General features: G+C 43.6%; 4 protein-coding genes across 5 annotated transcripts; 2 read left to right on the top strand and 2 right to left on the bottom strand.

The window, feature by feature from the left end:
• Positions 1-58: 58 nt before the first annotated feature.
• On the top strand, positions 59-3,992 carry LOC121056035 (protein AMEIOTIC 1 homolog). The gene is made up of 6 exons (XM_040529742.1): positions 59-1,128; positions 1,328-1,412; positions 2,042-2,104; positions 2,286-2,348; positions 2,829-2,912; positions 3,097-3,992. Exons 1-6 carry the CDS (start codon positions 59-61, stop codon positions 3,649-3,651), a joined length of 1,920 nt encoding a protein of 639 aa, XP_040385676.1. The 3' UTR covers positions 3,652-3,992.
• Positions 3,993-4,655: 663 nt separating this feature from the next.
• LOC102706059 lies at positions 4,656-7,567 on the top strand. The gene is made up of 9 exons (XM_015843190.2): positions 4,656-4,863; positions 4,975-5,178; positions 5,264-5,405; positions 6,069-6,139; positions 6,227-6,275; positions 6,391-6,446; positions 6,528-6,613; positions 6,824-6,926; positions 7,182-7,567. Exons 1-9 carry the CDS (start codon positions 4,752-4,754, stop codon positions 7,280-7,282), a joined length of 924 nt encoding a protein of 307 aa, XP_015698676.2. The 5' UTR covers positions 4,656-4,751; the 3' UTR covers positions 7,283-7,567.
• A 7-nt stretch (positions 7,568-7,574) lies between these two features.
• Positions 7,575-12,247, bottom strand: LOC102722732 (cationic amino acid transporter 2, vacuolar-like). Its single transcript, XM_006664699.3, has 14 exons — positions 11,860-12,247; positions 10,930-11,131; positions 10,743-10,827; positions 10,514-10,654; positions 10,307-10,425; positions 10,135-10,231; positions 9,860-10,032; positions 9,707-9,773; positions 9,220-9,378; positions 8,806-9,040; positions 8,600-8,705; positions 8,388-8,500; positions 8,227-8,302; positions 7,575-8,129 (listed from the first exon to the last, which is right to left on the bottom strand). The coding sequence occupies exons 1-14, from the start codon at positions 12,002-12,004 to the stop codon at positions 7,967-7,969; spliced, it is 1,881 nt and encodes a 626-aa protein (XP_006664762.1). The 5' UTR covers positions 12,005-12,247; the 3' UTR covers positions 7,575-7,966.
• Positions 12,248-16,284: 4,037 nt separating this feature from the next.
• Positions 16,285-18,985, bottom strand: LOC102723010 (plant cysteine oxidase 2-like). 2 transcript variants are annotated; one of them, XM_015842985.2, is made up of 5 exons: positions 18,520-18,985; positions 18,026-18,147; positions 17,738-17,888; positions 17,440-17,643; positions 16,285-16,900 (listed from the first exon to the last, which is right to left on the bottom strand). In XM_015842985.2, exons 1-5 carry the CDS (start codon positions 18,773-18,775, stop codon positions 16,764-16,766), a joined length of 870 nt encoding a protein of 289 aa, XP_015698471.2. In that variant the 5' UTR covers positions 18,776-18,985; the 3' UTR covers positions 16,285-16,763. The 2 variants fall into 2 exon arrangements, with proteins under 2 accessions (XP_015698471.2, XP_040385155.1); XM_040529221.1 differs by having other exon boundaries at positions 16,286-16,900; positions 17,440-17,646; positions 18,520-18,982.
• Positions 18,986-19,810: the final 825 nt, after the last annotated feature.

Below are 19,810 nucleotides of genomic sequence, written 5' to 3' on the forward strand. Positions count from 1 at the left end.
AGTTCTTGCTCGCTCTCGCCGATCGATCTTTTCCTCCTTGTGGAGCCGTGTGTGAGCCATGAGCGCCACCGCCGTCTACGCCTCGCGTGTCATGCGCCACCGCGCCGCCGGGGAGGACCTGGGCGCGCGCCGCGACGACGACGGCGACGGGGCCTTCTGGGCCGGCGGCGCGCCCCGCCTCTACGATTTCTCCCAGCAGCGGGAGCAGGAGCAGAAGCCGCCGCCGTTGCCAGTGTCGCCTGCGCCCGTGCCGCCGTCGCCTGAGCCGACGTCGCCGGTGTCCGCGGCGGTGGAGTCGGTGGCGCCGTGCCTCCTCACCCTGCAGTGCAGCGGCGTCGGGTGGGGGGTCAGGAAGCGGGTCAGGTACGTCGGGAGGCACCTCGGGCGCCACGCCCTGGTGGGTCTCCCCGCCGGCGAGCGCGCCGTAGCGGCGCAGGAGGACGAGGAGAGCTCCACCAAGGCCGGGAAGAAGGAGAAGAGCCCGGAGCTGGAGCAGCAGGAGGCGGCAGAAGAAGAAGAGAACTGCAAAGACGACCACAAGGCGACAATCACGACGGACAAAAAGAAGAGGAGGAGGAGTCGCGGCGGCCATCGTGGCCGTGGCCGCAGTAAGCGTCCCAAGAAGGGGGAGGAGGACAAGACGCTCCAGGCTCCCAAGTCCGAGAAGCTCGAGGAAGAGGAGGAGGAGAGGCCCGCCGCGGCGAGCGGCATGGTCGACCGGTGGAAGGCCACCCGGTACGCCACCGCGGAGGCGTCGCTGCTCGCCATCTTGCGCGCCCACGGCGCCCGCGCCGGGAACGCCATCCCGCGCGGCGAGCTGCGGAAGGAGGCGCGCAAGCACATCGGCGACACGGGCCTCCTCGACCACCTCCTCAGGCACATCGCCGACAAGCTCGCCCCGGGCAGGGCCGACCGGTTCCGGCGCCGGCACAACGCCGACGGCGGCATGGTGTACTGGCTCGAGCCCGCTGAGCTGTTCGCCGTGCGGCGGGAGGCCGGCGTGGCCGACCCGTACTGGGTGCCTCCTCCCGGGTGGAAGCTAGGTGACCCCGTGTCGCCGGAAGCCTACGCGCTGGAGGCGAAGAAGCAGGTCGAGCAGCTCGCCGCGGAGCTCGCCGGCGTAAAAAGGTCTCCTTTTAATTTCTTTTCCTTTTTCTACTGCATTCTATTCCTCTTGCCATTGTTCTTGCTAATAGTGCGCAATCTGCATTGCTGATTCGTACATGCTATGATGCTAATTTGTTTAGATTCTTCTGGCATGTAATAATCAGCAAAGCTTTAGTTTTCCTGTAAAATTGACTTGTGTTGCTATGAAATCTGCATGAAGGCACATGGAACAGCTCACTTCCAATGTGATGCAAGTGAGCAAGGGAATGAAATCTGAGGCAGAGAAATCCCACAATTCATGGCAGGTGATCATACTACACAACTTGGTGTGCATTTTTCTCAATTATTGAGGCTTTTGTTGTAAAACCATGAGGTGAAATGACCTACTCATGAATGAAAGTCACACTGTGTGATCGCGCATGCTTACTACTCACGAGTAATTGTGTATTTGTGTGCACATGTCTAGCTCTGGTTTGATGTTTGAGTCAAAATTTGATCTTTATGTTGTGAAGGGCATCCTGCATCAGAAAATGGCAAACTGCATAACCAGGTTTTGCTTGGCAATGACCCGTTTGTGGCTCTGCCACCTATTTCACTGCATATCATGCACACTTGCAGTTTAGTAATCTTTTAGAATTTACTTCTCATATTGTTTCATATTTCATGGAACTTCAAGTTTCAAGTTAGATACGAGCTTAGGCAAATAATCTAGTTATATTGGGTTATTAAGTTATAATTTGCAGATACACTGGAGGAAAGTAAATACTTTCACCATATATCTCCAGTTATAATTTGCCCTCTGGAAGAGCATTTACACAGAGATAAAATCGATCTTCATGCATTTATTTTTCCATGATAATTCTGCATTTTCTTTTGTCGCATGGAGTATTTTTACTACCGGTGCTAATACATGATGTGATCATCTTATTTTTAGGACAAGTATACCTGTATGGTGAAAGCCAATAGCAATCTGGAAAAGCAGCTTCTGTCCTTGGAGGTACACCAAAACTACGAGAATGCTTTTTCAGCTTTTAGTAGCTCTTTACTCCACTTCAGAATACTAAGTTATCTGTGATCCTTAGCAAGTTGAATCTGATTTGGTCCAAGTTTTTGTTTCATCTTATTCAATTTCAAAATCTACTTGATCATGTTGAAGCGATCCTGTGTTTAATTTTCAGGAGAAGTATGAGAATGTGAGACAAGCAAATGGTGATCTGGAGGAGGAGCTGCTGTTCCTGAAGGTATTTGAAACAATCTTCTCAACCTATACTAGCCATGCCTATAATCTAATTATCATTTATCAAGGACTCAAGATGGTTAACGATACTTATGAAGCCTAACCGAACAATGTGCATCTTCTATCTCTTTGCATTATGGTCCCTATGCTCCAAACCATAGGTCACTATGTAATCATCGCAATCTATGTGTTATACTCCCATCACTTATACATGTAAAAGGTATAGCTTGAATATATGTAAACAATATCAAATGAGATTTGTCTTGCAAAATACTTCCATGAGTTTATATCTTCTGTTATTTTGATTCATGTCCTGATACAAAATCATAGTTAAATAAAGTCCTGTATAGTGAATTTGATATAAGAAGCATTGGTGTGAGGCCTTCAAAAGTGAAATACACCCTACATTTTGGAACAGAGAAAGTACTTTGTATCTGCATTTACAATGAAGTTTAATACAAGATTCTGTATCTTTTTTTTGCAGGAGAAGTATGTGAGTGTGTTTGAGAACAACATCAGACTGGAGCAGCAGATGTCTGCTTTATCCACTTCTTTCCTGTCTCTGAAGGTAATAATTATATAACTGTAAACACACCAGGAAATGAAATGGCTCTGTAGTTTCTTCTTTTTCTTTGTTTTTGGCTGGGTATTTGCTTGTTCTGAATAATTTTTCTGATTACCAACTATCAGTAACATCAACCAATAATTAACTTATGAAATATTTCACCTTGCATTGGGCTGCATTTGCGCAGGAGGACCTGCTCTGGGTGAACGCTGAAGAGCAACACATGCTGGAGAAAGAAGATGACCTGTTTGTCAAGGAGCCATGGGAAGAGGACAAGCAAGAAGGCGATGCCACCACCGTGGTTGCAGCGGCAGCCAACCAGCTGGCCGTCGACGGCGATGGCACCACCACCAGCAGCAATGGCACCGAGGGCCGAGGCGGCAGCGGGAAGAGGACGTCGAGGAAGTGCAGCGTGCGCATCTCCAAGCCGCAGGGGACGTTCCAGTGGCCGAGCCTGCCGTTCTCGGCGCCGCCGTCGCCGCCGCTGACCCCGACGGCCGACATCGCCTCCGCCGGGGCCAACTCCCTGGCCAACTTCGCCACCATGGACGAGCTGTGCGAGTTCATGATGGCCGGCGGCCTCCCCACGCCGCCGTCCGCCTCGTCCACCACCAACAATGCCGGCGCCGGTAAGCTGCCCGCCCCGGCCTGCACATCACCGGTGAAGACGGCGGCGCTCGACGCCGGTGCCGGAGGCGGCAACGTTGGCACGGAGCTGGCACTGGCCACTCCCACCTACTGACCCCAACGCTGCCGATCTCTCTCCGGTCGATCAGCAGCGAAGTTTTGGCTCACCATTACCACCATACCATAGCAATGACTGATCTCGCCAACAAGAAGAAGATAGTAGTAGCAACCATCACAGGGTAGCAGAGATGACAGAAGAAGATACAATTTACTTTCTTGGGGTAAACAAAACTACAGCTTAGACAGCAACAGCCTTAGATTTTGCACATGCACTTTTCTTTTGGTGTGAGATTTTTCCAGCGATCTCTAATCCTAATTTTGACAGCTAAACGCGATCGAGTTAGTGGAACTTGTCTGATATTGTGAAATGCAAACCTTTTCTGATCTTGCGAAATGGCACTTGACTGCGTATGCGTGTCTCCTGTTTGGAACATGAGAAGCCCTTCAGTTCCTGACAATTTTCATCTGAAATTGGAGTTTCTGCTTGAATTCATCTGTTTCATGTAAAATTACTATGGCCCTGTTTAGTTCTAAAAAATTTCGCGTTTACGTGTCATGTCGAATCTTCGGACACATGTATAGAGTATTAAATACAGTTAAAAAATAATTAATTATATAGTTTAGAAGTAATTTGCGAGACAACCTTACGAGTCTAATTAGTCCATGATTAGCTATCACTGATACAGTAACTTATATGTGCTAATCGGGTTAATTAGGCTTAAAAAATTCGTCTCGTGGTTTCTTGACACCCTATAAATTATTTTTTAATTAGTCACCGAAATTCTTCTAACATCTAGTGAAACATCCGATACGACACCCAACCCAATTTTTCTTGAGAAATAAACAAGCCCTGTGTTCATGGCGCAAGAAAAAGGAGTGATGGAGTCCTGCAATGGAAAAGGTTGCCCTCATTATTTCAGAAAATTTCTTATTGGGCCATAACATTTGGCCCAGAAGAATACAGAAGGCCCACCAGTGGGCCCATGTTCGCTCGGAGCCCATATGGCAGTGAAACCACGAAATTGCCCGCCTCGAAATTCGAACGAGCCGAGAGAGAATTTCCCCACCCACCGCCGAACCCGCCGTCTCCGGCGAGCCCTTCGCCGTCGCCGCCGCCGCCGCCGCGTTTGCCAGCCAGGTGGGAGAGAAGCGGAGATGGAGGCGAAGATCTCGTCGCTCTGCGCCTCCCTCACGGCCGTCCTCACCCACGCCGACGACTCCTCCCGCGCCCTCTCCGACGCGATCTCCCGCCGCCCCATCCACCTCGGTACGTAACCTACCACCTCTTGTCCCGCTCCCTCCCTCCCTCAAACCCGTTAGGGTTTGTAGATTTTTTCTCTGCCTCACCGCCGCGGGGTGTTGGGGGGGGGGGGACCAGAGTCGGCGGCGAGCGCGTTCCTGCAGGGGCTGGACCGGCGGGCGGAGGCGGCGGGCGCCGACCTGTCGCGCCTCGAGTCGATGGCGTTCGGCACCGTCTCCTTCGAGGAGCTCCTCGGCCACTGCGGCGAGGCGCTCTCCATCTCCTCCCGCCACGCCGACGCCATCGAGTCGCGCCTCGTCTCCTTCGGCTACGCGCCACCCGGTAGTAACACCGACACGGGATTCCCCCCATCCGAACTCAAATTGTGAACCCTCCCATCGTTGAGTTGATGTGCTTCTTCTTGTAGAAGAGGAGGAGAGCGAGGATGAGGGTGTGGGGGAAGATTGGGATGCGGAGAAGCTTCCCGAGGTTCCTGGGAATGGGTGCTTCGGTGGAGGGAGCTCAGTGCTGAGGTCCAGTGTGGAGATGGCTGCGGACGACGACGTATTGTATCCTTCAGTACGGTTTGATTTATTTTCTTCTTTCTTTTTTTTTCAGTGTTAGGATTTTTGGTTGATTTGGCTTCTGCATATGCTTGATTGATCTGATGGAATGGTTAGATACATGAAAATGTGGAAATTGAAATGTATAGGGACTTGTTCATTCAGCTTACATTCTGTGGCCAGTTTTAGCAGGGTAGTTCACTGCAGTCGTAATTCAGATTCTGGATATTTGGTCAGTTAGGATAGAAGCCTGTTTATTCATGTAGCAGATGTGAAACACCATTTTAGCGGTGACTCTGTTCCGTTAAACTTTCCATTGTTTAATTTTTCCATACATTTTTTGAGACCCGCAGTACATTGTAAATTAGATTGGTCAGGGAGCCAGGGACTCACTGTTCGTGGTTATATGAATAATATAATACTACCGAATTACCAGGAAATTTGGTGTCTATGGGGATTTTATTAGTATTGGCATAAGGGTGCAATAACAATAATTCTAGCTTATATAGGGGAGCTAGCTTTGTCCGCAAGATCCTCTGTACTTCACCACACTGTTTGAAATTAAAATTTGTGCGCGCATATTTTTTCAATGGCTTTTATATGACAATTTTTTCAATGGCTTTTATATGACGACATAAGAAACAGAGTTCTTTCTTGACCACCAGTAAGATTTGAGAACTCCATGTCACTTAAGAATCTTGGCTTTTCAGATGCTTGTCTAGCTACCTTGTCCTCTCATGGTATGGCACACTTGAACAATATCGTCATTACAATTGATTGCATGCTATGCCTCTTTGTTGACATAATAATTTGCTGAAATTTTGCAGACAGTGGTTTAACTAGAAGCACAGATATACTTTACAAAAAACCTGAAAGGTATATAAAGGAATTGTAGATGTTTATCTCTTGCTGCTATCTTACTATTGCTTTTCCTCTGTTGTTTTGTACTTACTAGGTTCTTTACTTCTTTCTTTCTAAAAATGACTCACAGTGTTGCTGATGTTCAAGAGAGTGTAGAGCATGCTGAGTCCGTTCTAAATAGTCAAGGTGGGCAGCGGCAGTGTCTTCATGATTAAAAAAGATGGACGTTTGCTCATTCTGATTCTTTTCACTGTTGAATCTGTTAAGGTAATGATGCACAGGGAATGATAAAGGCATCAAAGGAGGATTATGAGAACCTACCTCCATTCATGAAGACTCTTGCATCATGGGAGGTCCGCTTTTCAATCATCGCACAAAGTACTTGAATGAAATTACTTAAAGGAGAATATGCAATGCCCTCGTCTGCATTTATCACTAATTTCCTGTTTTGAAATTTGTATTGTCAATCGTCAGTTGGGTAGATAAGGATGATGTTGTCGTAGTCAGACTACATCAGAAATTTACCATATTGCTGACCTTTTTGCTACTTCTCATTGCATCAGGAATTGGAGGAGGCAATATTGAAATTAAATTCATACTTTGGCAGTGACAAAGCTCAGGGCAGTATTGCATTGAAGCAAGATGACGTAGGAGAGATTGGATTGGGTATGTGACTTCCTTAAAGTTTAAAAGTCAAGAATGTCACTACGCTCCGACAAAGAGCTTCTCATTGGATTGTTATTTTCTGTTTGATTGATGCATGGCCATGCTTTTTTTTTTTTTTGCACCTCTTCACTAGAACTATGCTCTGTGGGATATGTTCACACACGCATTGATATGAAACTTGATCGCCGGTGTAATTGTAGTTATGATGTTATGTCCAGTGGCACCACTATTGTTTTACTCTGCTGTTCCTTGTAGGGCGCAAAGGAAGATCCTACTTGTTGATCCTTCTGCGGATGAATCAATTGACAATGGAGACGATTGATGGCTCGATTTTCTACAATCTACGCAAAGAGTGACTCCTACGCAAGGGAATGTCCGGCCGCTGGGACTTGAATAGCTGAATGTAATATAGTGTGAAGTTATGCCTTTCCCCCCCTTTTTTGGTTACTTGTGCTACAATAACCCTTGGGTTGTGTTATTGTGTCCTAGCTGAAGCAGAGTGAAATGCTTGTCAATTGTTGCAGAGTGAAATACCTTGTGAATTGTGATGATATATTGTTGTCTTACCATTTCTCTCCAAGTTTTCAATCTTGGTAATATATATAAAAAAAAGAACAAGACTGCACGTCTTCAGTATCACATCAGGCATGGTAAGCAAAAGAATGGCAAGGATAGATTTTATTCATGTATTTCCCACTCTAGGAGACCTCAAGTACAAAAGGTACACAGGAACATGAATTCCCCCCAACAGAAGGTGGGTATACTCTCTAGTGGATTTACACATATTACACATTTTATCTCTCATCTATATCAATTTAATATTCACATTCATTCAGCTGGGTACTCATATGAAATATGACCTTACACTACAATTTATACAACTTATCCATCAATATATGAATTGAATTCTCCAAATCCATGCCTGACATGCAATGCAGGACGCAGCAGCAGGAGCCCCCTTCAACCAGGTTTGTTCAAGGTGTGGTAAAATTGATTCTGGAGCATTTCATCTCTCAAGGCTCTGGTGGATTCTCCTTCCCTTAGGCCACAAATCCTGATGAAGATGACGACCCATATATCACTTCAGCTTGCGCCACCGGAACATACACCACATCTGTCAATGAACTGTGGGTCCGGCCGTAGAAAATGTACACAAAGACTCCCATCACCAGCCATACCCCAACTCGCATCCATGTCCCACCACTGAACAGCACCAAGGCATGGTGACAAGATTCAGACTGAGTACAATCCTATGAAAGTTCTGAAAACAAGTAGATATGAGCAATGGACCATGACTTACCCCAAGTTTACTAACAAGTACGTGTTCACGAGGATGCACATCACCGGCAGCAATGGAACGAAGGGGCAGATGAATCCTGCAGCAGCAAGATGTGGGTATTAGGAAACCTTGTCAGGTATCTGGTGTAAAGAAGATGCATATATGTGCTGTAATGTGAGTACCTCCAGAATGACCAAATTTGTGCCTTGCGTCATCTTGATCGATCCAGCAGAGGACACCGAGACCAGCTAGGAGGAGTAGGCCACCAAAAACGCAGACGAAGCATCTCAACAGGCTGGCATGACATAGAAGCGACACATATATCAGAATATGAGTATCTTGCTTGCAAAGGGAAGTTTATGACAGGGATGAAGTGTGTACAATTTGTACTTACAATGGCAAGAATGTTGCAGAAGCTGAAGTTGTGAGGACAACAACCCCTACACATACAGATGCTATGCTGCAAACAGCTGCTTTTCTCCTCTTGGCCTCCTCCATGGCTAAAGAATTTAGAGAAAAGATGATTAGTTAACTCAAGAAATAGACATCTACTTAGGAGTGTCAAATAGACTAAGTTGAGATGTAATTGTCAAAACATACTTGCATCTTGCTTCTTCTCGATAAGGGGGTCATTTATTGATTGCACTGCAGATGACTCTTGTTCATGGTTCTCATCTACAGGAGGACCCCTAACCTTTTCCTCATCATATTCTTGGCTCAAACGGAATGACGCTTCCAGAGAAGATGGCAGTGGTACCTCATCTGGAGGAGCATATCTGAGGATCAAGATGGAGACAGCAACTATGGTGAATGCGAGGAGTGTGCCCACACTGACCTGCAACCAAAATTAACTCTTTTTTTCTCAGGCTACAATTTCTTGTACTGTTTAGATACATAAATTGCAGAATATGGTAAAATATAATCTAAAGGGGGGTCCGCTCATAATCAAATGATGTGCTAAAGTACATCAAAATCCTCAAATGAAAAATTCTCCAGTAGTTTCTAGATCCTTACCATTCCTGCCAGTTGTGAAACATCCATGAAGAAAGCCAAACAGGCTGCACATATGCCAGTAAGAATTGTGCTCTTGACAGGAACTTGTGTCCGTGGGTTGACATCAGAGAAGAAGGATGGCAAAAGCCCATCGCGTGCCATGGCCATCAATATTCTTGGCTGTGAGACAAGTAGCAAACCATAAATTCCTTAAAAAAATTCAAACAAATAAACTCCCTAAATTTGAACATCTATCTCATCTTAAGATTGTGGTCACATACTCACACTCTGCACGTGTTGTCCAGATTTAACAATTAACAGTCATGTAGCACAGAAACAAACACAATTTCTGGGGCTGTTGAACATTGGTTCAACTTAACCGCATACCGCAGTGGTATATCAGTTACACATGAGGAAATGGTTTGCTCTTTATAGGGATATCGACTATGATCATTTATGCATAGTACTCATGTAAGCCCATCACATGTTAATGAAGATTGCTGTATACCTGCGGCAGAATTGATCCCATCAAGGTCGAGCAAAGAGCAAGAACAGCACCAGTTGTTACAAGGTACCTAAACAAGATAGCCCCTTAACGGCCTCAGTTGGAAGCAGAGTAGACCGATTACAGCAAAGCAAAAGAGTCGAAACAAATTCTTACATTGCCCAATGCATCCCATGTTTTGCAAAGGCTGATGAAATAGGGGTATCTGGGTCCATAGCGAAATATGGCACGAGACCAACAATAACAACTGAGACTAGCATGTATAAGGAGCAACAGATTGACAATGCTGTTCCTATTCCCAATGGCAGATCTCGTTGGGGATTCTTCACCTGTTGGAAGTTAAAATGGAAGAATTCTCATTTGTCAATGATGGCATTGATCCAACAAACAGGGGATGCCAAATTAATTGGGGAAACAGGATCTGTCCTTACCTCCTCAGCAGTGCTAGCAACTGAATCAAAGCCTATGTAGGCAAAGAAAACAGTTGCTGACCCAGCAAGCATTCCGTTCACACCGTAAGGGAAAAATCTGGCCAAAAAATTGGTTCAGTGCACTACTCACCAGCTAGAGAAAATCCAAAGCACCAAGAAAGTCTTGCATTACCCGCCAGACACCTTATAGCCGACCCATCCTGTTTGGAAGCCGATGTAACTACCGGCTATAATAACAAATAGCATCACAAAGCAATTCAGGATTGTCACGACTCCTTGTACAAATGAACTCTGTGACAAAAATTAAAGAGAGTAAAGATCACGTCATACTTCTTGAAAAGTAAAAGAAATGTATTTCTAAATTGGAGAAGCCAGTAACCTCTTTTATCCCCTTGCATAGCAGGGCAGTGACAACAAAAACCAGGGCAGCAGCACAAGGATCAACAACAACATCAAACCATGGAAGTTCATGGCGTGCTAAAAACCATGGTAGACTATTTGGTCCTCCAAAAAATAAAGCCTGAAATGACAAATATATTTTGTCAGGGGGAACCCAAAAATTCAACACTAACGAACATGTTGCAACTTGCAAGGGAAGGCCTGCTTACTAGGTTGGGAGATATGCCACGGGCAACAGCCGATCCACCAATGGTATATTCCAGTATCAAGGCCCAACCAATCAGCCATGCAACTCTAAATAAATAAAACATTTGCCAATGTTAAGAACAGACAACCAAAGGAACAAGAGAGGGGCTATTCATGAACATTGTTTGCTCTATTGTGCAGGTAAGTTACCCTTCACCAACGCAGATGTACGAATAATGATAGGCGCTTCCTGCAGAAGGGCAGCGACTGGCAAGCTCTGCATAACAGAAAGCTGAGAGTGCAGCTGCCACTCCAGCTATCAGAAATGAAAGTGTCAATGCTGGCCCAGCATGCTCCCGAGCAACCGTTCCCACAAGAACGTATACTCCGGCTCCAATCGTCGAACCAACACCTGATAGATCATGAAAGGTCCCATGAACAACAAATTCAAAGAAGCTGTACAAAATGTGGAAAGATAACATTAGACTTGTGGTAATTCGTATTGCACTTCAGATTTAGCGAACACCAAACATGTTATTTGCTTCAGTAAGGTAGTAGTAATACTCAGACATCTACCCACAGCCCACCTGCCCAACAAGATTATGGTAGAAGCAAAGGAATAATTCTCCAAAACATTGCCAAAATTCTGAATTGGGATACAACAACCTCTCCCAAAACAATTGAGATTTAACCAAAGTGCGGTAACAAATCATGCGGGGCATCTGAATTCCATGGTTGAATCAAAACTGTCTGACTGAAACTCACTAGCATAACTCTATCTGTCTCGAGTCTAGAATCCGCAAGTTGCGGCTCTAGGAACAATACAATATGTAACACCCGGTAAATCCAAGATTGGAACTTTACAGACAAATCACACGGTATAGCTTTAACTTGTAAAACGTAGCAACCTGACAACCAATTCACAGAAATCCAACAGATTCTACCGAGAATCTTGCACCTTGATTGATACCTTCCCAAAAAAAAAAAAAAAAAAACACCCCAACTCAGCCATAGCAAAGCTCGCAACTTTCCCAAGTAATAAATTCCAAATTAACCCAATCACCAGACGGGGAGAAAAATCAACCAATCAGCACACAGGAAAAAGAGCATGGAATGAAAGCAAGAAAGAGAGCCCCGGACCAATCGCGACGAGCTGGGTAACGGAGAGCTCCTTGGCGAGCTGGTGGCCGCCGGCGGCGCGGACCCGGTCGGAGTCCACCTGCTTCCGCCGCATCAGCGCCCGCATCGCGCCGCCGCCCCTCCCGCCGCCGTCCTCGAACCCCATCACGATCCCCCGCTCCCGGATACCGTAGATTCACGCCTCCAAGAAGCCGCCAAAAGAAAGGCGCGGTCTTTTTTCCACCAACCCTCCCTCCGACACGGCTCGATCAGAGGAGCGGGTCACGGCCGGGGCGGCGAGCCGCCGGGGCTCGGCGGCGGCGGGTATCGAGCTAGCTCGCTCGCGGCTTGCTGCTGCTGCTCTCTCCCTTTGCTTGAGCTATGGGAATTCTTGGGAGGAGGAGGAGGAGGAGGGAGTAGGGTCTCCTCTCTTCTCTTTATTTCCATTTCAAGGCAGCTTTTTTAATATTTTTGTTTGTAATAGTAGCGAAACTAATTTGACTATAATTTTGATAATTTCTGTCGTTTCAAACGACTCGGTTTTCTAAAGTTAACTTTGACTATAATTTTGTATTAGTATACATACATATATATATATATTAGAGATAATTTTCTTATTTTTATTAAAATACATTTTATGACTCGTATAGGCATGTTATTATGTTATTTTTAATGTTTAAAAGTTATTAATAGTTAGCGTGTTAAAAAGTTTGGTTGTATCTTTGTTAAAACGATAAGAAATTATATAACTGAAGAAAGTAATATGCCTCTAAGCCCTTCTAAAATTTTTTCACATCAAATCTTTGGACACCTAAACAAAGCATTAAATATAGATTGAAACGAAAACTAATTACACAGTTACGTGAGAAATAGTGAGATAAATCTTTTGAGTCTAATTAGTTCTTGATTAGCCACCAGTGCTACAGTAACCAACATGCTCTAATAACGGATTAATTAGGCTCAAAAGATTCGTCTCCTGTTTTTAAGCAAGCCGTAAAATTCGTTTTTTTCATTTGTGTCCCCAACTAAACACCCCCTAACTTGTTTAATCCATTTTCTGAAAACGAACTTGTTGATTTGATATTTTGACCAGACTCTAGCCCAATCAAGTTTCGTTGTCAAGGGCTTAATTATGCCCATGGGCTACCTTTTCTCACCGGAAACGGTACACCAAACTATGACTGACTAGTGGGTCCCATGTACAGCAGAGCTTGGAGACCCCACAACTCAGTGACTTTGTGCACCACAGAAGAATCTACCTTGGTGCATAATACACATCACCAGAGTACTCCTATTATATCTCCTAGTAACTCCGTACTATTATAATATCATTTTTTGATTTCTATGCCCAATGCTTTCATCATTTATCTTATTTAAAAATTTTATATAAAAACTTTAAAAAATTAGTCACATATAAAGTAATATTTATATTTTTATCATCTAGTAACAACAAAAATATTAATCGTAAAAAAATTTCAAATAAAACGAAGGTTAAAATATTATATAAAAACTGAAAAATAACCTTATTTCGGATCAAAGATAGTAGCAATTGATCCATGTGAAAATTTTGGTGATAAGCTAGACATAATTACCAACACGCAATGTCGGCTTGCCATGATATTTAATTTTTTTTGTTAGTAATTGTTATTGTGATGAAAGCAACAACAAATATATATCTAAAGCCAGAGGTCGCTGTCTCCCAAAATTAAGTAAAATTTCATTTTTCTTTTTCGTGTACAATAGGCTCATTTGCTGGCATCTACTTGCTTCTACAACTAAAATTTCAATCAGATCTGCCTGTTGCCAAATACAGCAAGAAAGGATAATTTATCTTTTTATAGATCTGTCATCACAGTTAATAATATATAATATATGTATTAGTATATAGGAGTACTTCTCTAGTGCAGGAAAGAAACGTGTGCTTGTGAGATCTACATATAATTGAGATGTCACTGTCTTACAATTGGCCTAGCATGCAGCGCAGGTTTCTCAAATATTTCTTTGACAATAGCAGCTGCAAATTCTGACTCAGCTAATATAGGGTAGTTATGTTGATGTGAATTAACAAGGTATAAATTAGTACCCCTCCAGTGTGGAGATCCTTATCATTTTAGATAAAAATAACACCATTTTTAAGATTTGACTATAAATAACTCTTAAATGTTTACTTTAGAACAACATACCATATATACAGATTAATCTTAAAAATATTTCAATAGAACTATATATTCGGTGATATTTCTACATAAATTACGATATTCTCTCCGTCCTAAAATAAGACAAACGTTTGACCATCAGTGTCTAACGTTTGATCATCCGTTTTATTTAAAAAATTTCAAAAAATTAAAAAAAAATTTGTCATTCATGATTTATCATCTAATAAAAACAAAAATATTAATTGTAAAAGAAAATTAAATAAAACGAAGAGTCAGACATTGTAGGTAAAAAGTAAAAGATTGTTTTATTTTGGGACGGAGGGAGTACAAAATAGTTGTTAAATATGTTTTTGATTGATTAAATATGTTTTTGATTGATTAGGGCTAGATGCCGACCGTTTCCACGTGCCCAAGCTGTTTCATTCTTATCCAATAGGCTTGCACCTTTGCTATCTTGTGGCATTAATTAATCAATCAGGCAGTTGCTGATTAGCTAAAGCGTGGTGATTTTATTAGTGAACTTTGACAATATATCTGCATAGTTAATTAAGTGGCCAGGAGACGCCACACGCATCTTATTCACATGTCGTGTGCAGATGAAGCTCTCCCCACATACAGTTACAGAACATGCATGTCTTGCCACTACGGAGACACACAAACTTAATTAATTAACTAATCAATCAATTTAACATTTGTTTGCTCAACATTGGCTAGCCAATCATTGGGGCTTTCTTTTAATTGACAATTTGACAAGCAGTAATTAACTAATCAATCAATTTACTGCTTGTCTGTCCTGGTTCTATCCAAATCTTAACAGAATAGGAGAACAGGACAGAAGAACAGATTACTGGATGGTAAATAGAAGACCAGAACTCTGCAAAGGTAATTATCTGGTCTAAGTACCTGGCACATGCATTCATATGTAGTAACAAGATTCTTCAGTTGTCGCCATTGGTTTCTTCTGAACCAAAGTTTGTCTGCATGAGAAGCAACATTTATACTACTAGTAGTACTTTTTATGCATGTGTTCCTCAGGATGGGAGATTCCTTGTCAAAATTGTCCTCAATTATCTCCATTCCAGAAGCAAAAGGAAGTGCAATTATGCAAGAAAGGAATAAGGATTCCTTTTTTGCAGTACCTGTAGCACTGTGTCTCACCATGGTGAAAAGGACATTGCCAAAGAAAAGTAAAGAAAAGACATCAGGTTTAGCCAAAGAAGAGAAGGGAAAATGGTACATGTGTGCATCATCTTTTCGCTTTTGCTTATATTTATATTTATAAGTTAAAATTTAATTTTTTTAATTTAAAATTTGGAGTTGATTTTAGAGTTTTTTTATCGAAGTTTATTTTCTGGTTTTGACTTTTAGATTACTAAGAATATTTGTATAAAAGTTTTATTTATAAATTATTTTTTGTTTGCAAATAAAAAGGTAAACAATCATCCAATGGATGGCAACATGCAGGTAGCGACCTGAGTCCCGAAGAGAAAACTTAGGCAGTTTTATCGATGTCGATTTCATTGCAAAAGCAAAATGAAATGCAGACCGGATGCGTTCCGTCACAGTTGGTTGGGCCTCTCGATGAGATTAATTTGGGCCGTATGTGTAAACTGGGCCTGGTAGGAATACGAGCGATTGCGCAAGAATGTTTGTTCGAGAAATTTTATGCTAGCCAGAAACTTTCAGAAGACCAGCAAAATGCCCGTATATGGTTACAAGATTAAGTTCATCTTTGTTTACGCTTAGGTTTATTAACTTAATCTGTTACCTCGATTTTTCGGTTTATATGCTTTATAAACTAGTCATATAAACGCTTCAAATTTAATGATAGGTACTACCTCTCTTCCAAATAAACTCAAAAAAGCTAATTGAATCTAACTTTTAGCTTAACAATACAGTACTACCTCCGTTTCATACAGTAAGACTTTCTAGCTTTGTCTAAATTCATCAATTAATGAATATATAATTTATATATATATATATATATATATAGATTCATTAGCATCCATATGAATCTATCTAAGACTAGAAAGCCTTATATTATGAAAACAGACGGAGTAATAGATTAGGGCTTTTTAAAATCTGAAAAAAGCTTATTTTTGTTTTAAGTCTAAAAGACAGTTTATAAACCTAAACAAAGAGAGCTTAAAAGATTATATCGGCATATTGAAAAAGTAAAAGAATTACTTTAAAATTTTAGAGATTAATTAGCGGTTTTTTTGCTTGTCAAGTTTTCACTCTGGACAAGACGTCGTTGTACAAATACCATTTATTATTAGCGTAAAATTATGATCATGGCCAAGAGCTGCAAGATCTTTCGTCTTGTAGGTTTGGTTTGAAGAGAGGATGAATAATGTTAGAATTTAAGTGTATGATTGAATGGTGTCAGATTCACCACTCGTATAAACCTGAAGGAGTATTACCCAGAGAACCTTGCTAACTTTACAACCTTACATTTAGCCCCAATAGATCGATTCTTAATTTGCAAAACAAAAAGTGACCCAACATAACTGAAATATTGGAGTCTATGGATGAAGAACTACATACATGCACTGAACAATGATCAAGATCAAGAAGAAAAAAAAAAGGGCACCACTGAGACTGAAAGACAGCATCAGGCATGCGAGACCTGAAAGCTCAGCTCTGCATGATTGCATCTATGGTTATCCGCTGTCTACAAGGTTAGACATCGACAGATTCAGCTGCATGGGTTTGGCTGTCCATGTCCATCAGGTCATGAATGTTCTTCGGATCAGGCCGGGCCGGCGATCACTCATCGGAGATCGGCGGGCCACCGTACCGGATCCTGCGCATCCTCAGCTCCCGTGGAATGGTTTCCTTCAGCCATGACAGACGGTGGCCTTCTTGGTCGACTCCGGCGTGCTGCTCCGTCGCGTCATTTTTCGCTGTCAGCGCAGAGACAGAACAATCTACTCAGTTTTGTGTGCAGAAACATAAGCAGGCAATATACTCTGATAAATATCGAAGCTAGCAGACTTTGGAAAAACTCATGCAATTATCAGCCAACGGTCAAGAGCCTAACTAATGTTCTAAGTGGTTTTGATGTTCTAAGCCAAAACTGTGTGCTTGCACAGCCAATCATGCACACGTGTTGCATTTGGAGTAGTACGGCTGTATCATACAAAAAGCTATCTGTGGGTTGTTAATTTAACAAGAAAAAAAGTTCTCTACTTATTCGATGGGCGTCGCCAGTGCAAAACTACTGGTTTGATAATCTAACAATTAAATATACTTGCACAGTCGAAAGTAATCAATATTAATGCCTAAGCCGTACATTTGGCCTCTTAGACCTTGCTAAAGCAGCAACCAGTCCAACTAACTGTTGCTCAAAATTTCAAATTACTAAAAAAGTATGTCAATCAGTCGTGCAGTATGAGCTAGCAGTAAGTGTTGACAAATTCTGGGAGCAAAATTTGCTACTTACTCGAATGACGCGAGTAAGGAACAGCGCTGTAATAGGTGCAGTCCCGGTCATCTTCCATGGAGTAAGGGGGGCCAAGAATGTCGAGAATTGCACAAGGCGCCCTAGCTCGAAACCGGTGCATGTTCCCTCCCGTTGTCGGGTACAGGACTGATGTATCACAAGGCGCCGTAAAAACACCATTCACCACTCGCTTTGCCAATCTCACTGCTGCAACAATCAACTCTACCAAGATCAGCAAGGCGGAGGATGCATAATGCTAGAGGCTGAAAAGAAAGGGTCGAATGACTCGAAAGCTTACAGTGATTACAACAGCTTGGCGCGGGCTCAGGATCAACCCAATCGTATGACCTTATATGCAGCGATCCGATAAGTAGTTTACTGAACACTGTCATTCCAGGGTGATCGTGGAGAGGGATGACCGCGTTTTGTGGTAAAAAGAAGATAACCATCTGGCAATGATAAGAACGTCAGTGAATTTGTTTTTTTTTTTTGCTTTTTTCCTTTCAAAGAAAAAGGGACATGTATCGTGGTTTCTCTTGACATATTCATCATAATTCAGTTAGTATGTGCACTGCTTGCTACTCACCGTAAAGTTCTCGCATTCATACAATGTTGTATTTTTAATGAGCGGGATTCCATCGTCTTCTTCTCTAGTCGTGAAGAATTCTTGTTCCGCGCTAAGGCCAACATCTTCTGGTTTCATTTTGTCTGCAAATAGCGTTTCAAGCGATTGAAATTCAGTTAATTCAGCTCATGTAACGTACACAGCGGCATGGGGCAGACGTTTTTACTAGGACAAAACTACCAGCTGCAACAAAGTGATTAACAGGTGACGAAAGAAAGAAAAAATTCAGGGCATTTCATTCAATCTAATTATCAACTCTGCATTTCATCTGAACATTTTCTGCAGGCATATCATCCCAGGAAAGAAAAAAAAAAGCAGGTACCACATTAAAGATTGCGATTCAACAGAACATGCCAAAAACAGCAAATTTAGATCACACAGATTGTTGCAATGACAAACTGAGACATATGCAAGCATGGGTGAAGAGAAGAACACAAGAGAGGAAGAAGACGCACCGAGCATGGAGCAGAGCAGGTCGACCTCGGCGGGCGCCGGGACGGTGCCGGGGCCCCTGAAGACGGCGCGGCAAGCCTGGAAGAGCCGCTGCAGCGGCGACGCCTCCGCCTGCACGCGCCTGCTCCCGCCTGCCCCCGCCGCCGGCGCCCCCGCCACCCGCCTCCTCTTCACCGGCGGCGCCGCCTCCATCCCGCCGCTCCCAGCAGCGGCGTCATCCTCCGCACCTCCCCTCGACGACCCCCTCCCCACCTTCATCGCCGGGCACCACCACACTAAGATCCGACCTTTCCTTCCTTGGCTCACCCGAACCACCCAAGAAAGAATCAACAGCAGCAGCAGCGGCGGCAGCAAGAAACAGTCTCGACGACGAGAGCAGAAGCGGAGGAGGAGGAGGAGGAAGCTGCGAGATATACTGGTGCTCGAAAACTAGGGGCAAGGCGGGGGCGCAGCAGCAAATCCATGGACAGCGACGTGAATACCGCCGCTGGGTTTGCGACGCAAAACCTCCGCATCCTCCTCCTCCTCCTCCTCGCGAACCTGGATGACGTGTAGGCGTAATAGCAAGAAAACCGGACCGGGGCTCCATCCGGTCTAGCCATCGGTTCACGGTTCATCAATCGAACCGTCCGGTTACTCGTCGAACCATCAATTTTGTATTTATTAATATTACAGTATGTCTACTATTACATTGCAACAAATGAACCATATCCAATCCGATTCTCTACTGGAATGGTAACATAATAAATATATAATAAAATGTACCATCGGTAAATTAAATACCGGTTTTATTTAGAAACCCACCAATGGTTCGCCAGTTCACTAACCCGGTTCACCGATCTTTAAGAGAACCCGAACCAAACCAGATCACCGGTTTCAACAGTTCCAGTTTTTTTTGGTTCAATCCGGTTCTTTTGGCATGTAGGCCGTAGGGGCGTCCTGGCGGGAAAAAAAACCGGATTTTTTTCCCTCGTCTCCTCGAGGAGAGGGACGTCGCGGTGGTTTTGGCGCGCCCGCCATTTGTGGAAGGCGGAAAGCAAAACCGCCGAGCGGCCTCCCAAATCCGGTATTGCACAGACCACAGTTTCCGTATCAAATCCAGGGAGCATTTTCTCCTGTTTACTTTGCCGGCCTCGTCGCTGATCTAATCAAAGGCTAATAATAAGCTGGACACCGGTGAGCTCTCCAGCTCCGGAGAGGTCGCCGTCGCCGTCGCCGACGACTGAGAGTAAGTATAATAACAGGCTATAAGCCAGCTAAATGCTGATGTGGAAGAGAATGAAGAAGAGAGGA

The sequence above is a fragment of the Oryza brachyantha genome, chromosome 12 (genome assembly GCF_000231095.2).
Source record: "Oryza brachyantha chromosome 12, ObraRS2, whole genome shotgun sequence".
Taxonomy (NCBI): Eukaryota; Viridiplantae; Streptophyta; class Magnoliopsida; order Poales; family Poaceae; genus Oryza; species Oryza brachyantha.

Excerpts from the sequence above, each read along its gene's own strand:
- LOC121056035 (XM_040529742.1), top strand. The coding sequence starts at position 59 with ATGAGCGCCACCGCCGTCTACGCCTCGCGTGTCATGCGCCACCGCGCC. Across the intron at positions 1,129-1,327 it reads GAGCTCGCCGGCGTAAAAAG|GCACATGGAACAGCTCACTT; the intron begins GTCTCCTTTTAA and ends ATCTGCATGAAG. Across the intron at positions 1,413-2,041 it reads AATCCCACAATTCATGGCAG|GACAAGTATACCTGTATGGT; the intron begins GTGATCATACTA and ends TCTTATTTTTAG.
- LOC102723010 (XM_040529221.1), bottom strand. The coding sequence starts at position 18,775 with ATGAAGGTGGGGAGGGGGTCGTCGAGGGGAGGTGCGGAGGATGACGCC. Across the intron at positions 17,647-17,737 it reads GCCAAGCTGTTGTAATCACT|CAGTGAGATTGGCAAAGCGA; the intron begins GTAAGCTTTCGA and ends TGATTGTTGCAG. Across the intron at positions 16,901-17,439 it reads TCCTTACTCGCGTCATTCGA|CGAAAAATGACGCGACGGAG; the intron begins GTAAGTAGCAAA and ends CTGCGCTGACAG.
- LOC102706059 (XM_015843190.2), top strand. The coding sequence starts at position 4,752 with ATGGAGGCGAAGATCTCGTCGCTCTGCGCCTCCCTCACGGCCGTCCTC. Across the intron at positions 6,276-6,390 it reads CTTTACAAAAAACCTGAAAG|TGTTGCTGATGTTCAAGAGA; the intron begins GTATATAAAGGA and ends AATGACTCACAG. Across the intron at positions 6,927-7,181 it reads CGTAGGAGAGATTGGATTGG|GGCGCAAAGGAAGATCCTAC; the intron begins GTATGTGACTTC and ends TGTTCCTTGTAG.
- LOC102722732 (XM_006664699.3), bottom strand. The coding sequence starts at position 12,004 with ATGGGGTTCGAGGACGGCGGCGGGAGGGGCGGCGGCGCGATGCGGGCG. Across the intron at positions 11,132-11,859 it reads TACCCAGCTCGTCGCGATTG|GTGTTGGTTCGACGATTGGA; the intron begins GTCCGGGGCTCT and ends ATGATCTATCAG. Across the intron at positions 10,828-10,929 it reads TACATCTGCGTTGGTGAAGG|AGTTGCATGGCTGATTGGTT; the intron begins GTAACTTACCTG and ends TTATTTATTTAG.